This window comes from Thermobia domestica, chromosome 9, assembly GCF_964235325.1.
Source record: "Thermobia domestica chromosome 9, izTheDome1.hap1.1, whole genome shotgun sequence".
NCBI classification, from domain to species: Eukaryota; Metazoa; Arthropoda; class Insecta; order Zygentoma; family Lepismatidae; genus Thermobia; species Thermobia domestica.
This window is the reverse complement of record NC_137462.1, coordinates 41,657,201-41,675,711: the sequence shown is the minus strand read 5'-3', so window position 1 is coordinate 41,675,711 and position 18,511 is coordinate 41,657,201. Positions and strand designations below refer to the sequence as shown.

Sequence of the window (18,511 nt, the reverse complement as noted above, 5' to 3'; positions counted from 1 at the left end):
TCTTCCTCCCGATTTCGGTAACATTATGAATTTGTCCCGGGAAGTAAAAGATTTCTCCCTTTTAATCTTGATCCTAAAAGTTCATTCATTCCTTTCATCAAGGTCTAGGTCACGCACAAAATCATTTAAGTCACACTGATTGTAAGACCTGGAGTTTTATCTTTAACATCCGGTATAAAGGTATCATCATTACTATCCTCCGCACTTGAAGATGACGAAGACACACTCTCTGGTAACTGTATTGGTGGTTTTGGAACAGGAATATCGGGTCCATGGGGTACGGGGGTTATGGCTGATGGAAGGCTCGGATACGCACTGTGCTTTTTGTTTTTCATATTGAATCTGGACACTTTACATAAACAAAAATAACAGTCGTCAACATGATTTCTTTGTTCCCGCCAAACCATTGGGATTCTGAATGACACTGATAGCAATAACCCTTTGTACCACTGCCGCAGGTTTTCTACACACAATATGAGGGTGAAATTCTTGTTCTGATCACCTGACTTCATGTTAATATCTGCCAAATACAAGCTTTTTATAAATCGCGTAACTCTTCTTATTATTTTGCGTTCAAGACACCACAGTATTGTACGTTTGTACATGCGGTATAGAACATGTCAAATCATATTAGTTCTATATAATAAACTACTACAATAATTTCTTATACACCAGATTAATCTTACTACACGATACATATTAATACATAGATATACCACACCTTGTCTATTCATCTACCTGGTTTTATTCATAGTGCGAGAATTGTAGACTTTTGTACTTATTATTCTATTTTCGTTTAGTATTTAATAAACATGTATTGAAGATTATAATGATATATAAATAACTACCCATGTAATAATAATATCAATATCTTCCTATTGATTCATACAACTACGTGTTTCTAGCTTGAGCGTGTTCATAAAATTCTGAGACAGTATAAAAGCAGTGTTCTTGTAAGTACTAAAAAGGTGATCAGATTTTGAGTTTCTTATGTTGATGGGTAAGCTGTTATAAATTTGTATTCCTGTATGTTTTGAATCTTTTTGGTATAGTGCTGTATTATAAATGCGAACTGCAAGATGGCTTTTGTTTCTAGTATTGTATGTATGAATGTCACTGTTGCATTTAAGGGACGGTTTAAGGTATTTTCTTATAAAGATTGCCGTTCACAGTACATAAGACAGGGCAGTAGGAGAATTTTAAGCTCTCGGAATATTTTTTTGCATGATACTCTTGATTTTGTACCTTTCATTGTTCTCAGTGCCCTTTTTTGAATTTTAAAAATTGTCTTACTTTCTGCTGCGTTTCCTCAGTGTATTATTCCATATGTAAGTAGACTCTCAAACTGGCTATGATAAATTACTTTCAATGTTGATAGATTAAAAGATGTTTTCACACTTTTTAAGGCATAGTGCACCTTACAGGTTTTTTTTTTTCCCTTTTTTTCCTTTTGAGTACCGATACGTGCCTATCCCACGTTAGTGTATCACTTACCCAGAGTCCTAGAAATTTCGTTGCTTTAGCGTTATCTATACATTTATTTTTAATAGATATGATGGGATTATTTACATTTGTATTTCGAGAGTGGTGGAAGTTTATTACTGTAGTTTTATAGGTATTTAATTTTATTTTATTATTTTCAAGCCACGAATTTAATTCTACTATTGTTTGTTCGATACTAACTTGCATTTTGCCGTCGGTGTATTCAGTAATGACTAGACTTGTATCATCAGCAAACATGTTTGGTTTGACAGTTTTTATGTAAGCTGGAAGATCATTGATGAAAATTAGGCCCTAAAATCGAGCCTTGTGGCACCCCGTATTTTATTGGTTTAATGTCAGAGGTATATTTGAAACTTGTACTCCGCTGATCCGTGTGATCAATTACTACGGCTTGCTCTCTACCTTCTAAAGAGCTTTGGAACCATTTATTTACAACTCCTCTTACACCGATATTGTTTAATTTTTCGAGGAGTATTTGATGCGAAACAAGGTCGAAAGCCTTAGTTAAGTCTAGAAAAATGCCAGTACATTTTTTACTGTTGTCTAATGCGTCACGGATATAATCAAGATAATTAAATATTGCCGTCTCAGTTAGACTTTTTGCGTTGGAACCCATTTTGAGCAATGTCTATTATATTATATTTTTCTAGGAAGCTTATTATACGTTTTTGCATAGTTGATTCGATGATTTTTGTGAAAGGTGAAAGTAATGCTATAGATCTGTAGTTTTCTACCTTATGCCTATCCTCTTTTTTATAAATTGGCTTAATTCGTGCTAACTTTAATTTTTGAGGAAACTGCCCTGTTGAAAAGGAAAGATTTATAAGATATGTCAACGGTTCCTCTTTTGTTGCGGATTTTTTCTTCAGTATTACCATTGCAATGTCATCAAAACCTACGGACCATTTGTCTTTTTGCTTTGAAATTATTTGAGCAACTTTGTTTGGTATTACTGGCTGAAGGAACATTGTTTTTTGTATCCTATCTTCAGTAAATTTTATTGCAAAATTAGTACCCGTTACATTTTTATTTCCGATTTCAGTAAAATAGTTATTTTAGTGTCTCCATAATTCAATACAATGTTTCCTATCTCTCTAGAAGAGGCTTTACTATTTGTTTTACTTTTTACTATTTTCCAAAGTGTTTTTGATTTATTTTTAGAACGCTCAATTCGTTTGTCATATTCCATTCTTTTTGCCATTTTTGGTACACTTTTATATATGCGCTTGTAATTTGCGTAATATCTATTAAGTTCCGGGTTTGACAACTCTTGTTTAACTCTTTGTGTCAACTGTCTAATTGTTTTGCTGGATTTCTTTATTCCTGAAGTTTTCCACGACTTTGTCTTATGTGTGTAAATTTTATGCGTGGTTGTTGAGAATGCTGCATTACAGTAATAGCTATATATCTTAAGAAAATATTCTCAGGCTTTATCTACTGTAGTTTGCTTGTAGATATCCTCCCATGTTTCACCGCTTAAGAGATAGTTTAAGTAATTCACATTGTCTTCGCTAAAATTTCTTTTAGTGATAATTTTCGATTTTCTGTTAGTATTGCTAATGGTTACGCTTAGTATAGTAAACATTTGGGCTTCATGGTCGCAAAATCCAGTATTAGAAACTTTCACGGAACATTCTAAAACATCTTTGTTTAGCAGCATTTGGTCTACTGCGCTTTCTGTTGTCTGTGTTATTCTGGTGGGTTCCCTAACTACTGGCGTTAAGTTGTATGAATCAATAAGAACCTGTACATTATTATCGATATCGTTTGACGAAAAATTAATATTCAGGTCACCTATTACCACTACCTTATTACCTGAAGTAGTTATTTTATTTATTTATTTATTTTTTTTTTTTTCAGTATCTCATCTAAATTGTGTGCCAGTACCTTAATATTGCTATTCGGGGTTTTGTAAATACAAATGATCAATAGTTTTTGTTTTGGTAATTCCATTATACAGGACTCAAAGTCTTTTTCGATGTTCAGATAAGTAAAGTTTTTTACATGTATTTGTTTCTAATCCTGTTTTGATATAGATCGCAACCCCCCCCCCCCCCTCTTTGGGTATCCGTTCTACAGTCGCACTTTATTAATTTATAACTATGGCTATTATAACATTCTATTTCATCGGATTTTAGCCAATGTTAAGTTAAACAGATTACATATATATTACCTAATTCAGTGGAAAGTAGTACTTCTAGCATGTTAATTTTTACCTTATTGAGACCTTGAACATTTTGATGAAAAATATTAATACCACCCTATTGATACATGTGGAGTATTTTGTTTTTTGCTTTTTTTTTTTTTCTGTTATGCGAAAATATTAGTTTTGAATTAGTTGGGGTTTCACGAGTGTTTGAACATTTAGTGGCGTCAGTATCCCGTACGATAAAAAAATCACTTGATAATACTTTTCGCGTTCTTTTCCGTCGTTCTACCTTCAGGTCATTTTCTGTAGTTACATCGTCTACTCGATTGTTTTTGTGTGCGTGGGTGCGATACCTTGTTTTCATAATTTGGTTTACTAACATTACTAACTTTACTAACGTTACTACTAATTTGGCCTGACCCTATAACGTCATCATAATCTGCTGTCACATTGCTACTATCATCTGCTTTCTGGTTTAAGCCATTTGACCTCTGTACTAAGCTAATTCTATCCACATAATCTATATGGATAATATTTCGCTTTTGGCCTTTAATTGTATAATGGCCACATATATAACAGAAAGAGTTTGGATTGTTCACACATTTTCGCCTCCGAACTTCACTGCCACTTGCCATTTTTTACACAAACTCACTCACGGATCGACTTCAAGTGCACGTTGTAACTTGTAAAGGCGTGATACACGTTCCAAGAATCCCCTCCCAGACAAAATAACTTGACGTATTGACCTCGTCTGGCATTGCGCATGCGCGAACTACAACTGTGATATTTGTTGTTCAGGTATTACTTGATAAGTACCTAATCTCCTCCAAAACAGAGGACATACAATATTTTTATTTCAGACATGTCCATACCTGCATTCCATACACCCAATCCAAACCTTATTTACAAAAACGAAGCTTCATTAGCATAAACATGGGAAGGACTTTTCACAAATCCTTACGTGATACGAAACAACTAGTATTATTTTTTACATAAGGACACTAAATCTAACGCATATCACATAAAATTACTTTTGCCGGAAAATTTTCGCAGGCCGGTGATTATGAATGCGTTAAAATATCAAATAAGGACTTTTGTTAAAGTGGATACTTTCAAATATCTTGGATCAGTATTAACAGACGAAAACCATATTCACGAAGAAATTAAATGTCGACTAAAAGCAGGAAATCCATGTTATTATTCAGTTCAAAATCTTTTTTCGTCGCGAATTCTGTTGTGTAGTTTGAAGCTTAAAATATATATAAAAACGATAATCATGCCTGTTGTTCTGTATAGTTGCGAAACATGGCCACTTACTCTGAGGGAAGAACGTAGACTGAAAGTATCTGAGAACAAGATCCTGAGACGAATATTCGGATCGGACCCAAGAGGAACGGGAATGGTGAATGGCGGAAACTTCATAACGAGAAACTACATAACTTATACGGTTTACCGAACATTGTTAAGATCATCAAATCTAGGAGACTCAGATGGGCAGGTCATGTAACCAGAATGGAAGAAAGTAGAAACGCTTTCAAAGACTTAACTGGAAGACCAATAGGAAAACGACCATTAGGAAGAAATAGGCGCAGATGGGAGGACAACACTAAGATAAATCTCGCAGAAATAGGAATACAAAGTAGAAACTGGATCCAGTTGGCTAAGGATAGAAGTCAGTGGAGAGCTTCCGTGAACGCGGTATTGAACCTCCGGGTTCCATAAGCCAGAGAGTTAGTTAGTAATACCAAACTCGTAAAAGCTGGAATGTTTTTTAAGTCCGTGTCTTGGTATATGTCTTGTATTCGAATAAGAAAATGTTTAGATGTATTTTGAGAAGTCAGAGCCTAAAAGCATGTAACAGTCCTGACAACGAGAAATGTCCGCATTCAGCCCGATTGTCAATGTTAAAAGATGGCAACTTATACGACTCTTACATAACAGCAGAGGTTGTAGAAACGAGGTGATGAAATGACCTTTTTACTGTTAATTTACTGATTTCGTTGTTATCTGAATCTACTCTGAATCCGTGTATGGCATGCTTCTTGGTGGAACCTATACAAAGAGATTTAAGCACAGTACCGTGCAAAAGGTCAGATTAGATAATAAACGCAAAAAACATGCATATAACGTATGAAAGTTTATCTTTGCTATTTATTCGATTCGATTTTAGTTTAGTGTCCCTTTAAAGCAACTAGGCTATATGAGATGTGGAAATAAAACTTAAACGTGAGATCGGAGCCACGAGCTTTCGCCGGGAATCGAACCTGGATCTCTTGTATCAAAGGCGTGCACGCTAACATATATCGACAAGAGTGAACTCTTCATGTAAAAAACGTAGCCAGATGGTAACAGACGAAGGAGAAGCTGGCAATACGAGGAACACCATTTTCCCAGTATAGCTAATCTTTCACGAGTGAAATACACACTAAAACCGAGGTGAGGGGTATAGTTGAATTTAAGAAACTGGTTGTTTTTGATGTTGCAAGCGGCACTGTAGCTATGTAGAGGCGGAAGGGACTATTTGGCGGAGAGATACACTTGTTATGATTTAGTCGCGGGAAGGGCAGTGTGGAAATGGCGCGTATATTTCTACACGACTGTACAAGATTTTTACTCGAAATTGGAAGTTTGCATGCCTCTCTTTTGAAGCTCTAACCTAACCTAATTTAGTACATTTCTTGGTTAAGTGCTATATCGTCAGACCAATTTTAAGAAATTTACCGGGTGAATTAGGGCATTTATTTCCGTTTGTGAGGAAGAGTGAATGAAAGTCAGATAAGAGGAATAGTTGAAGTTATGAAAGTGGTTGCTTTTTATGTTGTAAGCGGCACTGTTTGTGGACACGAAAGGGATTATTTGGCGGAGAGGCACATTTGTCATGTGTTAGTGGCGGGAAAGCCAGTGTGGAAATCGCGTATATACATGTCAAGGTTGAGATATATCATGTTTGGATCTTATAGAAGTATATTAAAATAATGAACGTGTAACCTAACCAATCTAAGTTGCTAGGTGGCCTCTACCGTGGTGTACTTCTGCACAGTGTACACAAGTTTCATTTTATGTTAAAAAGAAGAGCGTTAAAAATATTAAACTATGGCAGTGCCATTGAAACTCGTATTATCGCCAGAAACACGTGTTTTCACTACCCTCGTTTACGTGCATACTCACCGTTGCTGTGTCTGCTCCCTTCGAACGCACATCCGCGAGGGCCCACCAGCTTTGCCGTGCCTTACTGGGTTAGACAGCATTTGTGCTTTTTAGTGATCAGCTAGCAAGAGTCGGTTCGTGCTTTTGTATCAGTACTGTAGTTTTTATGCCAAATAACTGGACGCCTTATTTATAAGCAAATAGTAATTTTCTGTTCCAAATTGTAGGAGATTACCGCCTCTGTTTTGAAGGTAACTCACTCGTAACTCAATCTAACCTAACCTAATATAACGTAACTTAACCTAAGGTAATCTAATCTAACCAAATGAAGTTTATTCTGGTACTTTTTTCGATCCTCGTTTGTGTATGTCCACCGTTGTTGACGCGCCTCGTCTCTACGAATGCACCCTGTCGCTACCTCTCGGACTCCTTGCTGTGCTGCTGCCCTGACTAGGTTAGATAGTATCCATGCTTCTTTTTAGTAACCGTCTACCGAATAGCGGCTCCGAAGTCGGTACTTGAGCCACAGTCACTACCAATTGAATTAAGGGAGAAATTAAATAATACCTTTTTTTTTCGATTTCCTGGAAAAGTTTACAGGCCACTGTTTTGAAGGTCTAACCTAACCTAACCTAATTTAGAACTTTTTTTCGATTTTTCGTGTGATATGGTGACACAGCACTCAAACCTATTCCTTAACCATCTATTTTATGCCGGTCTTCGTCCTCCAGTTTCCAAGCCGTTACATAAAACTAAAAAATGGAAGTCCAATATCTAAGATATACGAAGTATTTTATCACCTCTCCCCGATAAACAAGTTATATTGTGACCTTAGATTGCCAACCTACACGACTGTCATTTACTCGTAAAGCACGCAAAAGCATAAACAAAAATACAAACGATGACCATAGCTTATGACAGTGTTTACGCGTATTCAACACTGGTTCCTAACCTACCCGTGGTAACAGTATCGCCAAAAGTAGTGTAAAACTAATTGATTTCAGTGCTTTCATCTATTTTCCAAATATCTGCGTAACCAGGGCTGTTTTACATACCTTTTTTATATGTATTACCATGAAATTACCGGTTGCTCAATCTCCTCATGGTTTCCTATGCGCAGACGATTTTTCTTTTTATTTCCTTAACTTCATTTCCCCAATTGGGACTTTTTGTAAATCGATTCTTATCTCGCCTCGTACAATGGGGTAAATCGGTACTAGTCTTCGCAAAACTCTGCTTATGCCGACGCAATGAGAAATTATTATAACAGCTATAACGATTATTGCACATTTTGTGTAGCGCTGACACAAATAGATATGAAATATACCTGTTAACATTTCTTCTGTACAAGCAGTAGATGACCTTACTTTGTAAAAACTTTCGCAAAATTGAAGAGTATATAGCGACGCAAAACTTTCAAAAATCATTATAACCGCTATGCCTATTATCGCAAACGAAAACGCAGATTTTACGTTGTGGTGACACAAATCGTTATGGAATAGGACTAGAGTCTGGAAAAAATGTCTGAATGATATTTTAAATCGGTCGATGAGATTTATTCAATCATTGTTAATATTTTATTAGTATGCCTAAAAAAGGCGACTAGTTCAAATCCAGTAGGTGCTTAGGCAAGGGCAGCTCTGTAATATAGTCCCGACTTCTCTTTCCAATTAATATGAAGAAAATTATTTTAAAAAAACTGTATACGAATTAGGAACCAGAACAACCGAACATTTTTCTTAGTTATTTTAATACGAAATCTACAACTATGGTTGATGTAATGTGAGATTTGGCAACACAGCGTAATCTACAGCCTTTCTGTTTCAAGTGTGCCCTCGGAAAATATGTGAAATATACTTCAGCCTCATCCCCGCCGCTCTCTTGCGGAGGAAAGCTTCTCTTTGCCTTGGGGAAAGAAATGAATGACTTCGGCTGTGTTGTCAATTTGTCATTCTGTCCTTTGGTCTTGGCGAGTGAAGATCGTAGGATACTTAGAATAGCTAACGTGACAGTGCACAGCGAAGCTCGTCAATATGACAACCCCGTCCACGTTCAACTATTGAAAGATATCACCCAAAGCGATTTGTCCCTGCCCTTTCGAGGGAAGTACGGGGAACACACATCAACAGCAGCACCATCAGACTCTATGATATTACTCTTTATTTACGTGTTCTGTTTTGGCTCTGGCTCTTTCTTGTGTTTGCTTGCTTCACAGAATAGGCCTTGAAACGTCTGCCCATACGTACACTCAGAAAGAATATTATGTATAGGTTGGCGCTATCATTTCTTATACCACCAACCTATACTTAATATTGTTTCTGACTATAGTGTACTCACACTTTTCTCATTAGAGAATAAACTTCCGTTCTCTACCTCCTTGCAGCAGGCGGGATTGAAGGAAATAGGATTGTGGTGTACACTACCACGAGCAAGTTGGGAGGGATTTGTTCTTATACTCCCCACCCCAAAAAAATAAATAGAAAGAAAAGCTGACACACATTGTTTCAAAGACGAGAGCGCTCCGCAGTAGAATTTCGGGTCATTCTGTTTGCTTTGTGACGCACATATACCGAATTATTTGAAGAGAAGATTAAAATACTTTCTTTAATGCCTTTTACAATTTCGAAATTTAATAACACCTGATGTATCTTAATTTTTGAAAGATTTAGAAAATGATTGAATTTTTTGAACTACATTTTTTAAATTCCTTTTTCTCTGAAATGTTACTGTTAGTATGCATGCTAAGCTATAAATAAATACAGGGCCGGATTTCCCAATAGGCCCGGGCCTATAGGCGCAAGCTCCCAGGGGGCGCACGGCCGAGAGAAAAAATAAAAAATATCTAAAAATAAAAATAAATAGTCATAACTTAACATATTTTTTGAATTGATTAAAAAAATCAAAAGCATTCTGATTTTGAAGTTCATTGGAACAAATAATTATTTGTAAAGTTCACCATTTTTTTTTTTTTTTAATACATTAACGGTATTTTGTTAAGCCCAGAACCAAGTAAATTCCTCAAAAAACTTGCAATGATAAAATTACATCGTGGAGTGATGTTTAAGCAATTCACCTGATATAATTTTTTAAGAAAGGTTTTTAGGAAAGTAACTTTAACCAGATTAGGGGACGGAAAAAAATATTGGGCCTAGGGGCGCAAAAATGCTAAATCCGGCCCTGAATAAATATGTAAGCATTGCATTTGTAATTAGGATTTAGGATTAAGAATTTAGTTTTCTGGACTTCCGGCATCTAAGGCCATTTAGCCCGTCACGTTTTGAAGGATGACGTCCCTCGTCGAGCACACTATCCGGGGAATGGGAAGGAGCAAAGGATTGGGGAAGGAAGGAAGCGGCCTGGGCCCTATAAGTTAGGTATCACCCCGGCATTTGCCTGGTATGAATGAGGAAAACCCAGGAAAACTTCATTCAGAGTAGCTGTATTGAAAAAGCATTTTACACTTTTTCGACAAAGCCCCCACCGGAAATCAAACCCGGGAAAGCTCGCACCGAACGTGACTACGCTACGTGAGGCCACACATTTGCAATTCAATTAACTGACTATAAAATACTAATCAAATTAAAAAGCTTCTCTCTATTACAATTTTCACTGTATAGCGGTCACCATTAAAACCGGAAGTGGCTGATTTCTGCCACTTCAAAGTTTAATAGAAAGATTAGAGTGAAGATAGAATATATTCTTGAGATGCTTATAAACAATTAAAGAAAACCGCTTGTAAGTATCTATTACAGTTTTTTTTATTGTATGGTGATCAAGGCTAAAACTGGAAGTGGCAGCATTCTGTCACTTCCGGTTTGAATAGAGGTTAAGACAGTGGTTCGCAACTGATCTACCGGACACACTGGTGTGTCATGCAGTCCCTTAAGGTGTGTCGCCAAATTTTAGAATTTAAAAATCACGAAGAACTTAATAATAATAAGTTAAAATCGAGACAGAGTGTACCAGTGAACACCCCGAGCGGTAGCAATAATACTCAGTGCAATATAGAGTAGAGTTGATTTTGAGTTTAACGTCCCTTTCAGCAGCGAGGCTATATGAGACGTGGACCTACTGATTAACGTGGAATCCGAACCACATGAGCTCCCGCCGGGAATCGAATCCGGGTCTCCCACGCCAAAGGCGCGTACACTAACCTCTTAGCGACTGAGAAGGGCTCCAGTGCAATATAGAGTTATTATAAAAGCTAATTGGTTTCACTATTATAAAAGATATTATTATTATTATTATTATTATTATTATTATTATTATTATTATTTATTATTATTATTATTATTATTATTATTATTATTATTATTATTATTAGTGTGTCACGATGTCTGGACGTTCAGTAAAGTGTATTGTGAATCAAAAAAGGTTGAGAACCACTGGATTAAGAGATGTTGGTATCCTTTCCTAGAACGTTTAAATCGATTCAAAAAAAAATCCTCGCTGTCCCCTTTCGTAATTGATCCATGTAGCTCAGGCACGCACCTATATATTTTTGTTGAGAGGTGTCTGATCTTCTGGGGGGGGGTCTAATACTACAAAGCACTACGTCTATGTAGTGTTAAACAAGTATTATTCTGCACCCGAAAATATGATAAGTAATTGTAAAATACTTGCACCTTTATTTTCAGATAAAATAGATTGTCTTTGTAAGACATAGAGTACAGGAGAAGTGTAAGATCAAATTTTCATGCTACAGCCATCATTTCCCCGTTAACCTTTTCCACACGGGAGTAGAAATTCTTAGATTATTTTCATGAAGCCGGTTTTTACATACTACATGAAACATGTATAGAACATTTTTATTAAAACGATGTGTGGGTCCATCGTAGGTTCTGAGAAAGTGGGCCCGCACAATTGTGTGTGGTTTGAAGCCGTAGTGAACGTGGAAAATGAAAAAAATTCTTGCTTGTGTAATACAGAAAAGCTACCCGCACGATTGTGCGAGTTCGGGCGGAAAGGGTTAAACAATTATAGTTTTATTGAGTTAGGAAGTTTTGGGGTCCGGACGATTGGATGCACCACTCCTGTAGATCAATATTGAAGCCGGAAGTTGTAGTGGATTCCTATCACTTCCGGATTTAGTAGAGAGTTAGTGATGGAGACATAATGTTTTCTTGAGGCCTTAATCGGTTGAAAATCGCTTCTCACTATCTATTACTATTTTTGCTCTGAAGGAAGTAAAAACCCGAAATGGTTACTTTCTACCTTCTTCGGTTTGAATATCGCATCCATCAAAGAATCTGATTCAAATGTGATTTAAGTTGTTCTTGATAGTTTTTGTCTCCCGGGCGGACGGACGCATGGACAGGGGAAGTGAATAAAGGAGATTTTTTTCTTTGTTTCGTTTTCGAAAATCAAACCCCTTATAAATAACAGGTAAGTCGTAGTTTTACGAAATATTTTTTATTGAATAAATGTACTTTATTGAAACAAACTTTAAAAAAGAACTAAAATTCTAATGTGTTTCATCATTGGTGTATATACGATTTTTCGGGGGGGGGGGGAGCTTTGCTTACTTTATTCCTGGAAATGTGAAAATTCTGCAAGATATTTCATTTACTTTAAAATAGTACTTATAATTTTGGGAGGAGCTTAAGCCCGGAATTCCCCCTTAAATACACCACTGTATTTCATACAAAAGTACCTGACTCCAGGTATGGGGCGTCGCAGATGCCAAGTAGGCGGAACCTCCTATTATTGTATATAAAATTAACATTTTTCAAAATAAAATTTTTGGTCATTCAACAGGCCGGTAGCCAGCCCAAAAATGTAGGGGAAGCGGTAGAAGTTAGGGGAGTCCGATCCAACCATTTTATAGCACATCACCATATTGTAGTTCATTTGCAAGCCTACCGTGAAAATTTTAGGGGGACCGGCCCCCCTAGACACCCTGTGGATACGAGCCTGGTTCTTAACATTATTTTTCAAAAATAAGTACAATGTAACCAAAGGATAAATCTAAGTTCTGTTAAGGCCAAAGCGACAATTGTGTAAAAGGTTTGCTATTCAATTTAGTTGTATAATGAAGACACATACTGTGGCTTACAAAAGTATCCATAATTCTTATGTTAGTGCTAAATGGTTGACTAAATTCTTCAGCCAAGTAACCCACAATTCAGAACATCCATTGACAGTAAGAAGACTTTTACATACAAATTTGGCCTTATTTTAAAGGATGACATGCATAGTGTTGCATGTGGCGCCACTACCATTCTTGCGGGTGATGAACGAACTTCGCTAAATCACATAAGCTATCACTCTGGTTTTCCGCGTGGTTCTACACACGTGACGTCATATTTACGAAACCCTTGACAGACTTATTAGTGAAAAAGAGGGTCAGTTGTTGTTTACATCTATCGGAACTTCAGATGCAATAAGTGGAATATTGTGATTCTGTCCAATCTTCAGTTACTATGTTGCCTGTGCATTCTTCGCTACTTAGATCGACAATTTTTGTGGGATTGATGTCCGCAGTCACAACGATAATTTATCTCACGCCCGTACCTGGTAAGTCAAAAAATTAGCCTATTTCTTGCTCTTGTATTGTGAAATATACTAAATAGTGCATTACTCTATGTATTAGGGTACTAGTAAAGCACATTAGTTTATTTATTTTACAGTGCGCTCGCATTTCTTAAGGGTAGGTGGGGGTCCGCGGTGGCTCAGTGGTAGTGTTCACCTCTAATGCGTGGGGTCCATAGTTCGATCTGAGCTCTTGTCAAGTGAACTTTGTGGTGGACAAACACCGTGTGCGTGGGTTTTCTCGGTGTTCTTTTTTCTATCACTTTATTCATTCCACCAATGCATTCATTTCTCATCATCACCGTTTCTTTTAGCCTGGCCGGCATGAGCGTGGGACGTAAAACTGAAAGATGAAAAGATTTCTTTAAGGGTATCCTAGCGTGGAGAGGAATTTAAAATTGGAAGCCAGTGAGGAACTACTAAAATTTTGAAGAGGGCTATTCGTGTTTAACATGAGTTAAGAAAAGTAACAGTAGAAACTTATGAGATATTCAATTTTTGGTCATAAATTTTGAACCTCCTACCCCCTTAGTATACGCCCTTTCATCAAAATAACAATAAAGAGCTAGCTGGAGGTAGGTTTACTAATGATGCTCAAAAATTCATTTCAAACTGTTCAGCCATTTTCCCGTGATGTGATTACGAACAACAGACAACGTAACGTATCTTTCAATGTGAAGAAAGGAATTAATATAGAAGATGCTCTCATCCCTAGGTGCATCTGCAATATTTTGCAATATTTTCTTTTTTATTTAAAGATTATAAATCATACGAAGACCAAGTTTGGCTGAAATTGCTCCAGACATTCCAGAGTTATACTGAAATATACATGCATGTAACGTGCACAAGAAAAAATGCATCCATACATACTATATGTTGTATATATTAGCAATAACGAGATCCAATTTTCGAAACCCAATCTTCATCTTGATTAAAATTTTTCCGCGCTTTTTTGGGAAAAGCAACGTTGCTAGTTCAACAAGCTGTTCCTTGGGTCCCCATCATAACAAACAATAGATTTTACATCATGACGCTGTAGGATATCTGACATCTAACAGTCTTTCGTATATCACATACGTGTACGTATGTTACATATGCCAGCTATATGTTATATACGTCCATCTGTATATGAGATCCTTATCGGCCATGTACAGTCATACGGAAAATACGTATAGATAGAACGCTTATACGGAAAGTATTATAAAACATAAGTTTTCAATTACACGTTTACTGCAGTATGTTACCTATAATCGAACGTTAAGTGCAAAAACTACAAGATTTACGCATATAACATATGTCTTTACATACGCCACATACGCGCTTCTTTATTCTGCGTGCAGCCTGCAGAATTGAAAACGTTATTTTTTTCTTTTAACATAGGGCACTTTACCAGTATGCAGCCCAAACGGCTAGTGCGATTAGAAATATTCCACCATTTTAGATTTAAAATTTGCCCATTCTCAACAACTTTCCTCTTTTTCCCATTTTTTCGTATCTTTATATTTGGAGTTGGCCTAGAGGCCCCAGACTTTTGATACACCCTGTGTAATGTATTGTACTAGCAGAAATATCCGTTCTTTGCACGGGAAGAATAAATTTATGAAAAGTGTGTGAATGCTTCTCTTGTTAATATTAGTGTTCCTCCACGAGACGAGACAAGATGAGATATAAGCTTTTCTCGTCTTGTCACGTGAATATTTTGTCAAATTATCGCTTCATCTCGATTCTCGAAAATGTATTTCTGGTCTGGTCTCGATTCTCGGAATCCATTTTCTAGTTTCGAAAAATGTATATACAAAATTTATGCCTTGATTTTCTTCTTAATTTAATCTAGAAGCTATCAGAATCCTTTAGTTGTCATGAGAGACCCACGAAGGGTGATATAACAGCATTTAAATCATGTTGACTACAGGGGTAAATTGTTTAATTATGAAAAAATGAAATTTCAGTTTTACATCCCACGATTATATCGGTTAGGCTAAAGGAGACAGTGATGATGAGAAATGAATGAAATGGCGGAATGAAGAAATTGGGAGGAAACGGGAGAACCCAGAGAAAACATGGTGTTTGTCTACTACAAAGTTCACTTGGCACGAGCTGAGATCGAACCAAGGACTGCATGCACCATAGGTGAACACTGCGCATTTTTAAACGTTGATAGCTAAACGTTCTTTATTGTGTTTGCATAATAAATTTATTAATTTATTTTTCTTTACTATGAATAATGTATTACTAAAATATTATTTTAGGAATAGGATTAGGAATTAGATTTCTGGGCTGTCGGCATCTAAGACCATTTAGGCCGTTACGTATGATGTATAAGGTCTCTCGATGATGACACTATCTGAGGAAGCGGAAGGAGGGAAGCTGTATGTTAGGTTCTATCTCGCCATTTGTCTGGTGAAAATGAGGAAAACTTCGCTCAGGATGCCTGGCTTGAAAAAAGTTTTTACATTTCTTTCGACCGAGTGTCCCCTCCGGGAATCAAATCCTGGTAAACAGCATTTAAGATGTAGAACTTAGCTGAACTAGTATTGACCACGAGATTAGAGAAATTTTAAAAATGCAGTTCTCGGGTCGACTCGCATCATCTCGTTTTCAAAACAAGATATTTCGCGTTTCGTGGGTAACACTAGTTAGATACGTATTTGAATGAAAGAGCGTAATGATAAAAATCCCTAATGCTACCTTTCACCCCCTCCCCAGCATACCAATGAAAGAAAAGTAACCTGTGTGTCAGTTTTCATCTCAGCGGCCAGAAAACTATGGATTGGACTTCAATAGCGGCCTAGGGAGCCGCTGTGGCTCAGTAATAGAGCGTTCACCTCTGGCGCATGGGATTCCTGATTCAATCCCAGCTCAGGCCCGCAACTAGAGGAGGGCTAAAGGGGGGCCTGGCCCCCCTAAACTTTTCGTGGCCCCTCCAGACCTCAACACAAAAAATACAATTTAGATACGTGCAAGAGAATTTTTAATGACTTGGGCCCCCCTAACATATCCACGAGCCCCCAAACCTCTGTGGCTGGTTGCGGGCCTGTTCCAGCTCATACCAAGAGGACTTTGTGGTGGACAAACACCATGTGCGTGGGTTTCTGGGGGTTCTCCCGTCTCCTCCCACTTTCTTCATTCCACCACTTCATTCACTTCTCATCACCGTATCCTTTAGCTTATCCGGCATAATTATGGGACGTAACACTGAAAGATTTAATTTTTCTAATATCGGCCGTTTTTGACTCAACCCTTTTCTCCACCTCTCTCCTCTCCATCGGGAGTGCCACTATTTATCTTAGTAACTGATTGTACACTACTATCGGTCGTTTTCGATTAGTTTTACATGTCACCTCATTCTACTGCAATCCTTCTCATCCACAACACCAATAATAGAAACCTAAGTTAGGCCATGGTTCCCCTCAGGGGCAGATCCAGGACCGACTTCTGGGGGGGCGGTGGGTTGTCATAATGTTACTTTTAAGGGCTCCAAACTTTGGGATGGGTTTTATTTATATATATAAAATAAGAAAGTTCCCTCTTCTGGAGGGGGGCAATCGCCCCGATCGTCCCCCCTTGGATCCGCCCCTGATTCCCCTCATGTAGCTTACCAAGAATAATCATTTTTCATTGCAAAGATCTTGGAGGAGTTAGTCGCCAAACAATTACTAAAAAAAATCTCTTGCCAATTAAAACTGAACTTTTCAAAAACGTTAGAACATGTCTTCTGTTATTTCTAATGAGTTCATACACCGAGTTTCATCTTTCTAACTTGACGGGCTCCTGAGTATTTTTCACATTTTTTTAAAACCCTCTCTACGCCCTCTCAGGTACGCCCTTCGTGAAAACCAATGTATTAATTACCTAAATTAAGCTGACTAATTTACAAATAAAACATCAAAATCGTTTCAGTGGTATATGAGTAGTTAACCATCAAACATTTCTACAGTTCACTTCTATATAAATTATAAGCGGCTCGGGCGAACATAATGGTATGTCACATTTTTCTAGCTGTCAAGTAAACTTGAAAGGAAGGCTGGCCATTCCCATGCAATTCAATGCAACAATACATAGCAAACAAGCTTCTTCTATCATCTGCAGGTACATTTCCAAAATTAAACTACTTACATATTGTTCTGTGGTTCGATGCCAACCCATTCCACTTAATAACTCAATTTCACCGGAAGTGGCGCTTATCATTGTATTCACCCGAGCCGCTTATATATAGGGGTTAATTTAGCTAATGCGGTCAAGTTTCAGTTGAGTTCTTGTATTTTGAGGGATTAAGCAGTACGGAAGTTATGAAGGACGGAACCTACTATTAATGTGGGCTCAGATCTCCTTCTCCAAAGATTTACTTGGTCTCCCTTAGGATTTGGATATTTTTCCGTTCGATCTTTGCTTGGATATGAAACCGACATACCCGAACCCCCTCTCCAAATTATTCAGAAATCGGCGCCACTAGGAAAATATGTGAAGCATACTTCTGTCTCGCCCCCGTCAATCTCTTATAGAGGAAACCCCACCTTTGCTTTTAGGAAATAAATGAATGACCTTAGCTGTGTTGCCAGTTTGTCATTCAGAAGTTTGGTATTGACGAGTGAAGATCGTGGGCTACTTAGAATGGCTAACAAGACAGAGCACAGCGAAGTCCGTGAAGTAATTCAATGTAGCAACCCCGTTCACACCTAACTATTGAAAAATCTCGGCCGCAGCAACTTTTCCCCCCTCTTTTGAGGAAAGTACGGGAAAACATACGTGGACATCAGCTCCAACATTGGCACACTTGAAATAGAAAGGCTCTGGCTCTGAAAAATGACCGAAGCTTGGAAACATTGCAGTTGATTGGCTGGTAGACAGCATAGGCCGTTCTTTCCCTCATTATCTTCCTTAGTACCCGGCTATTTGAGGCGATCACAAAGCGTATTTATTGCTCATGCGTACTCTTAGAATACGCTGACCATGTATTTAAATGTAGATGGCTAATCATAAACGCGGAAGCAATAAAATCGCTGAGAAAACGTCAGCTCGAGCGTATTTGGTGCGGGTCGGAACAATAGAACGCCTGCTGTTTAAAATATTTCAAAAGGAAGGGAAAAAAGGAAAGACGTGTTGCCAGGCAAAGGGATTGTAGCAAGAAACAGCTGCTTAGAAGATGGTTTGTGCAGAGTATTGGAACTCTGCTATTACACA

The 18,511-nt window shown here is 37.5% G+C and overlaps 2 protein-coding genes across 5 annotated transcripts in view; one reads left to right on the top strand and one right to left on the bottom strand.

Moving 5' to 3' along the window:
• The window catches only part of LOC145694601 (pre-piRNA 3'-exonuclease trimmer-like), a 165,421-nt gene extending 157,423 nt beyond the window's left edge, over positions 1 to 7,998 (bottom strand). For 3 of the 4 annotated variants that reach the window (XM_081770977.1, XM_081770974.1, XM_081770978.1), the window contains exon 1: positions 7,855 to 7,998. The gene's annotated coding sequence lies outside the window, so the exon portion shown is untranslated. Of the gene's footprint in view, positions 1 to 6,820; positions 7,750 to 7,854 lie in introns of those variants that run through there. The other variant, XM_081770976.1, reaches the window with a different exon arrangement.
• Positions 7,999 to 13,154: 5,156 nt separating this feature from the next.
• LOC145694600 (multicopper oxidase 3-like) overlaps positions 13,155 to 18,511 on the top strand; it is a 171,003-nt gene continuing 165,646 nt past the window's right edge. Inside the window, exon 1 of the mRNA XM_081770973.1 lies at positions 13,155 to 13,315. Coding sequence (XP_081627099.1) covers positions 13,222 to 13,315 — 94 coding nt within the window. The 5' untranslated portion in view covers positions 13,155 to 13,221. The remainder of the gene's footprint in view (positions 13,316 to 18,511) is intronic.